The sequence below is a fragment of the Populus euphratica genome, unplaced genomic scaffold (genome assembly GCF_000495115.2).
Source record: "Populus euphratica unplaced genomic scaffold, PopEup_1.0 scaffold614.1, whole genome shotgun sequence".
NCBI lineage: Eukaryota > Viridiplantae > Streptophyta > Magnoliopsida > Malpighiales > Salicaceae > Populus > Populus euphratica.
The window spans coordinates 247,100-256,490 of NW_011500193.1; the positions used below are offsets into that span (position 1 = coordinate 247,100).

General features: G+C 32.5%; 1 protein-coding gene across 1 annotated transcript; it reads left to right on the forward strand.

The window, feature by feature from the left end:
* The first annotated feature begins 3,687 nt into the window (after positions 1-3,687).
* Positions 3,688-8,662, forward strand: LOC105111752 (kinesin KP1-like). Its single transcript, XM_011007201.1, has 18 exons — positions 3,688-3,802; positions 3,900-4,057; positions 4,145-4,237; positions 4,524-4,725; positions 5,001-5,128; positions 5,245-5,328; positions 5,457-5,534; positions 5,626-5,718; positions 5,816-5,845; positions 6,218-6,559; positions 6,639-6,720; positions 6,804-6,899; positions 6,980-7,159; positions 7,303-7,409; positions 7,489-7,681; positions 7,856-7,976; positions 8,068-8,321; positions 8,475-8,662. The coding sequence occupies exons 1-18, from the start codon at positions 3,688-3,690 to the stop codon at positions 8,660-8,662; spliced, it is 2,544 nt and encodes an 847-aa protein (XP_011005503.1).
* Positions 8,663-9,391: the final 729 nt, after the last annotated feature.

A 9,391-nucleotide genomic window follows, 5' to 3' on the forward strand; every position in this document is an offset into this window, starting at 1 on the left:
TGATAAAATATGCATGTATATGGCTTTGCAGTGCTTGTTTTAGTCCATAATTTTATTTTATTTTAATATAGAAGTCTTCTTCACCTTGCCTTGTTGTACAAAGCCTAGAAGTTCATCTATAAACACCTTGCAACTGGTTCAAATATTTTTTTTTATAATCAATACCATATTCTTGTTTGTATCCCTTAAATATTAAATGTACCTTACACTTTTTGACCTCACTTTTCTCATTTAGTTTGGTTTTAAAAACCCATTTCACACAACTTTTATTCTATTTTGATGGTATAATTAATAGATTTGAATTCATAAAAAAAAAAATAAACCTTATGTTTATAAAAAATTAGTGAAAGTGGTGTTGTTTTCTTAATAATTTATATAGATAACATATTATTGTTACGAAATGACATATCTTTACTTTAATCAGCAAAATTTTAGTTATCCAAGAATTTCTCCATAAATTAATTGAGAGAAACAACCTATATATTAGATATAGAGATCCATAGAGATAGATCTAAAAGATTGCTTAGATGATCTCAATCCATACATATAAACTAAATGCTAAAATAACTTAGTATGAAGAAATCTATGATTGGATTCTTATCTATTTTACATGGAACACCTCCCTCCAAAGATATTTGTTCTAAGACATAGATTTTAAAAAATAAATATATGATGGAAATGGTATCTTATATTTAGCTATAAGATCCATCAATAAAGAAAGATATACTAAAAGTTTAAAATTAACTTAAATCCATTTTAAAAAGCTTATTTGTTTTTTATATGGGATAAATTCTCTAAAAGGTTATGAATTTCTCCAAATTATGTTAACCAATGAGTTTTTGAGATCAATCCTCTATTTATCTATAACTTATTTATATGATATTGATATTTCATATTAAAGAGTTTATGTTAGAGATTTAATTTTAATAAAATTCTAACTCCAAAAAAAATTGTACTTCATTTTTAATATGATCTCAAATATTTCAATTAACAATCATTTTAAACAAAATTACAATAATATGATCACATATGGATGAGACAAATAAATGCTAAGATCACGAAGAAATAAAGAAAGCCGTGTGCTTTTAATTATATTAATGATCAAGGCATAATATTCTACTTTATCATTTAATTTAAATAATTGTGGATTGTTTTTTGCAGTCCAATATATTAAACTAGAAAATAAACAAAAAAATATATATAATATAGGACAAGTGACCCAATTAGAATAAAAACAAGCATATAAATTAAATTAAAATTCTTTCAACAAATGCATGTCAAAAATCAAATATACCACAAACATATCTAAAAATACATTTAACAAGTTGCGTACGTACGTTCGTTTGTAGGATTGTGTATACTAACAAGTGGACACCTTTTTGTATGTCTTTTATGTGTTGTGTGTGTATGTGTACATTCATTTTTCATCAAACTTCAAGCGAGATAATTATTTGCAATAACACTAATGCAAGCATCGGTCCTTACAATAATGCAAGAGTATATCCTTTATTGTTTTGAGATCATGTCTCCAATAAAATATATTAAAGTTTTATATTATATTAGAATATGTTAAACAATTTTTATCAAAACAAGTTATAAAAAGAAAATTAACTATATAATCACAAATATTTTTAAAATATAAAACAAGTACGTGTAAGGGCTTTTGAACACAAATAAAACTACTAATTAATAGACTGGTCAAGATATCAAGAGTTAGATCTTGTTTAGTATTGTAGTTGTAATTACTTTTTATTTTTCTTTTTCTTGAAAAAATATCAAAATAATACTTTTTATTTTTTAAAATTCATTTTATACCAACATATTAAAACAATATGAAAATACTAAAAATTGTTTAGTATTGTAGTTGTAATTACTTTTTAAAATATTTTTTCTTGAAAAAATATCAAAATAATACTTTTTATTTTTTAAAATTCATTTTATACCAACATATTAAAACAATATGAAAATACTAAAAAAATTAATTTAAAGCAAAGAAAAAAAATCTTTCAATTTTTTTAAAATATTTTTAAAATGCAAAAAAAAAAAATATCTTTCATTTTTAATTTTTTTTAAATACAAAAATAAATAGGCTATTAATGTTGAAGCTTATATAATCAATTGTTCACCAATTAAGAAAAATAAATGCAAGTAAATAGACATGCGGGAAGAAGAGCAAGTAGTGCTAGGTGAGTGGTCAAAGTACAAAGAATTGAGCTATGAGATTTACATGGTGTGAGAGTATGAGAGTTTTGAGAGAAGTTTTGATTAGCAAAAGATTAGAGACTTAGCAAAATGTTCAAAAATTAAAAGGTCAAAGATGATTAAGATTTATCATATTAAAGGACCTTGTTGAGATGGGCCGGCTTTGAAGATTAAGATTTATTATATTAAAAGAATTTATATTGTTATTGATTATGATTTCGTACTTAGAGAGAGGCAAACTTAACCCTAATCCTCTCTCTTTTTCTTGAATGTGGACAAGTATTGTAGTAGTAAGGAGTAACAACATCATAATCCCCAACAAGCCAGAATTAATTAGGACAGTTAAAGCCATGGAACGGAAAAGACCACTTTCCACATTTCAATGAACACCACACAGAAAAGAATAGGCAGAGTTACACTCCTCTTTTTACGCATTGTCTGTCTCCTTTGCATTGGGATACGAAACGAATCACAATCATTTGATTAACATAAACAAAACAAAAGGAGATGAAGGGAAAGTTCGATCAAGAAAGAAAAAAGAACAAAGAAAATCTAATGTAATCTACTATTTATTCTTGTACTTTTATTGTCTCGTGACATGACCAAGTTACATGCAAGTCTCCTTAAAGTACAACGTGTGCATTGTTACCTTCACGTCTCTATGTCTCTATCAGGTGGCTTCTTTTCCTTTTTCTTTTTTATTAGTGAATCTATTATTTGGATGTTTGCTTATTTGATGATCGCATTGCATGTCAATTGTTTATTGAACATACCTGCGTTGTGCTGTCAGTTTGTTTTAATTTCGTATAAAAGCATGATCTTTTAGCTCATCCATCTTATATATATGTAGTAATTCAGTTTGTTTCCCCTCTTTCTTCTTTTTTATAGCAATCCTGATTTGTATTTAATGTCTGCTTCAAATTCTTAGCTAAGGTTTTCAATGGGGGGTGATTCTGGCTCATACTGCATGGATTTCATATCTTCCTTTTGTTGTGAATTTCTCGGGTAATCATTTTCCTTGGAGGTCTTAGAGTATAGTTTTAATGAGTAAATTCATAATCTGAAGCCTGTCCTCTTCTTTTAACTTTCCCAATTTTCTCCTAATGCTGAAATGAGTCCTGAATGTGGAAATAATCTCTGCTGTCGTAGAGTATCTGGTGTCTGCATATATTTGTTCTTATAGCTAAAACTCCTATGCAATACTCTGTTTGATTTGATGATATTAAATTGCATTGCAGATTTGCAATTTCTTCTAATGGTTAAAGGGATTTTTCTTCTGACAGTTAAATTTAAGTTCCTGTAAAGTAATTTCACATTACTCAGGAAAAATGCCTAGAGTTCTAATGCATTATTGTGTGTTTCTTTATCATTTTAGATAAATCAGTCTCATGGTTGCTGTATTTAACCACTTTTCAGGATTGCTTTGGGAATTTGTGTGGAATTATACATACGCCATGCTTTGATAATCGACTTCAAAGGTCAACAATGAATTCAGCTTCGGATAACCTCATAGCACAATACAGGAGAGTCCATAGCTCAAGGATATCTGGTGGTTCGGAAGTTTTCGACCCAACTGTAATTTATAACAAAGACATTGAATGTAAGTGAAAATCTTATTTTCCTTTTATCTGCAGTTGTTTTCTTATTCATCTGAAGAATTTCTTATCCCTTTTCCCTTCCCTTTTTGCCGTCTCAAGCCAATCAGCGAGCGATATTGGTGGAGTGGATGAATAGTACTGTTCCTAGTTTAAATTTTCCAGTAAAAGCCTCGTCCGAGCAGTTGAGGACCTGTTTGATTGATGGGACTGTTCTACTACAGATTTTAAATAGGCTTAGACCTGGCTTTTCGTACAAGGTTGCTTATTTGTTATGGTATTTATGTTTGAGTTACTTAAGATTAGGCGTTTGGTTAGTTGATTTGATAGTGCATTTTCTATTTTAGGAAGGTAGTTCTCGCTCAGAAAATGTTAAGAAGTTTCTGGCATGCATGGATGAGTTGGGAATTCTCAAGTTCGAACTGTCGGACCTGGAGACGGTAATCCAATGTTTGTCTGCTTTATTGTTCCACATAAATTAATTTTATGCATAAGAACATATTTGATTGCTAAGTTAGAAGCAAGTTTATAATTATGGTTTCCTGCTACCAAAATGTTTATTATTTTATCAGATTGCATGCATCACCAGAATTTTGGTTTACAATGATATTGCTGTCAACTAGAGCCAATCTATGTCACTTGTTGGTCTGCGCACATCAAGTTTTTTTATTATTCTTCCAGCTTCTCTCTCTCTGTCTCTCCATCCACTGTGTTTCAAATCTGTAGGGATCCATGAAGAATGTTATGGATTGCCTTTCAACACTTCGAGCACAATTTGCATATTTGGGAGGTAATCTCTCACCCACAAGTGGGATTACTAGATTTGGCAGTCCTCGAGGGGATGCATCTTCCAATGGCCATTTTTCTCCAACATTTGGGGAAGAAAAGCGGAAGTTTTCCCCAGAGGCAAAATCTCAACAAGCTTTAGGTGAGTCCTGCTATGCCAGGTATGGCTTCCCCTCTCCCTTGATTGAGATATATGCACATAGAATGGCTTAAAACGGCTGGGCATGAAGAGTGTAATGCCGTACCACAGCAATTTTCAAGCTGATCTTATGTCATATGGAAATAGCAGGCTACTGTCCTCTAATGCATGTATGGCTAAAATGCCGATAAATTATCGTTCTTTTATGTCTACCAAGTCTTATATGCTGTTATTTAAATTTAAATGGTCCATCTGTACTCTTTGTTTCGTGTCCACAGAGCCATCCGCTGCATCCATGCACCGTGTTGGGCATAAATTCCATGAGGTGTTTCAACTGAAACAAGGCCGCTTTTCAGATCTTTCTGCCGCAAAAATTTCTGAAATGATGAAATCAAACAGTTTGGATGTTAGTTTTCATTTGAATAATCTCAATGGACATTCATGTTTTCTTATGCTAGAGTTTTCTCATTGATGTTTTCTTTCTGAGCCCTTGTTAATGACATTTCAACATCTCGTATGCAGAATTCACCAACTCAGTCGCTTTTGAGTGTTGTGAACGGAATATTGGATGAAAGCATTGAAAGAAAGAGTTACGAAATACCACATGTATGTAATAGGAGGATATATTGGAATAACATCATGCATTGAATATGTTTCAGTATCTATGTATCACTGCAACTGCAATTTGTACGTGCATGCATACATACACTTTTACCATTCCTTTTGTTGCACAGCGTGTGGCCTGTCTGTTGAGAAAAGTAGTGCAAGAGATTGAACGACGTATATCAACTCAAGCAGAGCACTTAAGAACTGTAAGAATCATTTCAGATTTCTTAATTTTGAATTGTTTCTCCTAGGATTGACTATACCAAAGGCAACATCTTTATGCTTCTCTGTCTTTAGCAAAATAATCTATTCAAAGCTCGTGAGGAGAAGTACCAGTCAAGGATCAGAGTTCTTGAAGCCCTTGCTTCTGGGACTGGTGAAGAAAGAGGGGTATGGAAAAAACAACTTATTCCAGACAATATGAGTGGTATAAAACTCTCCTAAACGTGGGTTTATACCAGTTATTCTGATATTAATACTTTTGCAGGCTGTTAAGGACCAGCTTCAACATTTAAAGGTATGTTTCACGGAGAAGAAAAAACAACTCTTAAGCTGTTTACACCTAAAAATGCTCACTGAAACTCTTGTATTTTGGACTCCTTTTGGAACTATTTTTCTGCTATCTTCTCACATACTATCTTCTCAATCTCTTTTGTGGTGGCATTCTTTTTGTTTACTACTTTATGCCGTTAGACGGAGTACATAAAATATATGCTATTTGTGGTTTGTTTCGGTTTTTCTTGCATTTTTGTTGGCTAGTTTAGGAATTTTTAGGATGAGAGAATTTCACTATCTAAATAAGAAAATAAAAAGAAATCGTTTCCTTGTACTTGCTGTGTGGATGTTCTTCATAATATTCATATAACGGGATTTTGTTTTCTGATGACAGATTGAGAAGTCCAAAATGGAAGGAGAGAAGAGACTTGAAGAGGAGCATGTAGCTAAGTTGATCATAGAGAGGGAGCAAAGAGACCTTGATCTTTCAACCTTGAAACAAGAGTTAGAATTAGTGAAAGAGACGCATGAACTACGTCACTTGCAAATGGAAGCAGAAGTCAAGGGTGCTAAAGCAGGCCTTGAGGAGAGATTAAAAGAGCTTGAACTCCTCTTGGAAGATTCCAGGAACCAAGTGAAAGTGCTTTCGGCATATTCAGAGTCAAAATCTAAGACGTTCAATGAGAAAGAGGACATTTTTAAGGGCTTTGTTGAGTTTCAATTTGGTGCACTACAGGTATAATATCACCACGTAGGGACTTTTAGCCTAGCATCATTCTAACTAAGAATCTGACGAAAGTTATAAAAATGTTCAGGGAATGAGGTTTTCCTGCAAGTCCATCAAGCAAGAAATTTTAGAAGTACAAAAAAGCTACACAGAGGAATTCAATGGCTTAGGTTGGTAGGTTTGCAGTATAGTTTATCAATTTATGCAATCAGTGATAGTTAGTTTTTTAATATTTAATTTTCATCTTGCTCAGAAGTGAAGTTAAAAGCATTAATCGATGCAACCGGGGACTATCACTTTGTCGTTGCTGAAAATAGGAGGATGTTCAATGAGCTTCAGGAATTAAAAGGTGCCACTGCTAGCATTTTCTGTACAAGGTTTACACGTGTGCAATCCTTGAGTATGTAACTCTTCCATTTTGTTTCACAGGAAACATCAGAGTTTATTGCCGTATAAGGCCATTTCTTCCAGGGCAGGTTGCAAAACAAACAGCGGTAGAATATATAGGTGAAAATGGAGAGGTGGCTGTTGTGAATCCCTCCAAACAAGGGAAAGACAGACGTCGCAATTTTAAGTTCAATAAGGTCTTTGGTCCAGATTCTACTCAAGGTTTTCGGCTCCACATCCTTTTCATTTGGATAGGGCTTACTTGAGCATGCTGTATTGTTTTTGTGCTTGTACATTCTGCTGGCATGGCTGTGGATGTAAATTCTTGTCATCCCTAACATGCTATCTGCCCTGGATATTGACAGCGGAGGTATATTCAGACACTCAACCATTGATACGCTCTGTACTGGATGGATTTAGTGTGTGTATATTTGCTTATGGACAAACTGGTTCAGGAAAAACTTACACAATGGTATGTCTTTTTGTTTAGTTTCATTTTCATGCAGTGATGCTCTCTTGCAATGCTGATTAAACTTGACCTGTTATTCCAGACTGGTCCAAATGGAGCATCTGAGGAGGATTGGGGGGTCAATTATCGGGCTCTAAATGACCTTTTCAAAATTTCGCTGAGTAGAGGAGGCTCCTTTAACTATGAGATTCAGGTTCAGATGGTTGAAATATATAACGAACAAGTGCACGACTTACTGTTGATCGATGGTTCTCAGAAAAAATATCCTTTTATATATATTAGGTGAGAGTGTTCTTATCAACATATCACCCAGATCGTTACCATTTAGTTTGGTTTTTATCTCTTTCATAAAATACATGAGGCACTCTCTCTCTGTCGTTGTTCTGTTTCCCTTGATTTGCACACCCTTGGGATTAAGTCTTCTGTCCAAACCAATGGTTTGGCAGTACCAGATGCTAGCATGCATCCTGTTACATCAACTTCAGACGTTTTGGAATTAATGGATATTGGACTAAGAAACAGAGCTGTTGGGGCTACTTCCATGAATGAAAGAAGCAGCCGCTCTCACAGGTACTTACAGTAAATATTTCATCCTATTCTTGCCTCCACGTTACGTTTATCTTAAATCTAGCTGTGATTGTGATTTGTTTCTGTAACACAGTGTTGTCAGTATCCATGTTCGTGGAAAGGATTTGCATTCTGGTGCTGCTTTACATGGTAATCTTCATTTGGTGGATCTAGCAGGGAGCGAAAGGGTAGATCGCTCTGAGGCAACTGGAGATAGACTTAGAGAAGCACAACATATAAACAGATCATTATCTGCCCTTGGGGATGTTATATTCGCTCTGGCACAAAAGAATTCTCACGTACCATACAGAAACAGCAAGCTCACTCAACTACTGCAAAGCTCTTTAGGTAGTTCTTTCTCATGTTCCCTTCTTGTCAAAAACTGGCTTTGAGTTATTTTCTAGTTCAATATGCTGGTAACCTTTCTCGAAAAGTTGGGGCAAACTAAACAATCTTTAGACTTGATGTAAATGTATATTTTCTTCCTTTTCCACGTTACAGGAGGTCAAGCAAAGACGCTTATGTTTGTACAGCTCAATCCTGATGTTAGTTCATATTCTGAAACTATAAGCACTCTGAAGTTTGCAGAGAGGGTCTCTGGAGTTGAGCTAGGTGCAGCACGAAGCAGCAAGGAGGGCAGAGATGCTAGGGAATTAATGGACCAGGTTAGTTTCACTGATGTTATATAGAATATACTAGATTTTTTTTTTTGTCCGAGCAGTGCCGTTGAGTTGAATGGATTAACTTTGTTCCAATATAAAAATAATTTAAATAATAATAATCATACTAGAATTAATTTGTTAAACTTATAATTCAGAAAAAAATATAAAACTTAAACCTAAGAAAGCTAATTTTAAAGATTCAGAAAAAAATATAAAAAAATAAAAAACTTAAACCTAAGAAAGCTAATTTTATCTAATTAAGGTTGCAATAGTTACTCATATTATTATTTTTCTTAATTTAATCATTTTACATTCATTGTAGTTATATTTCATAAAATTGATGATCAATAAACCATAAAATGATTAGAATCGTGAATAAGTAAGATGATGTGAAATAGAAAAAATATTAAAAAAATAATGAAATTACAACATAGAAAAAAGACAATTCAATTGGGGTTGCAATAATTACCCATATTTTTTTTTTATTCCTTGACTTTTTACTCGAAATTAAGTTAATGTTTTATTTTACTTGACTTTTTACTCGAAATTAAGTTAATGTTTTATTTTACTTGACTTTTTACTCGAAATTAAGTTAATGTTTTATTTTAATTGGCTTGATATGAGTTAGTCTATTTGAAAAATAAAATTCAATTTTATAATGCTTAATTTAAAAAATAAAATTAATTTTATTAATTCAAATCAATTGAAACTTTAAAAATCAAATTTCAAACCAAAACAAATATTTGATTTTTTTTT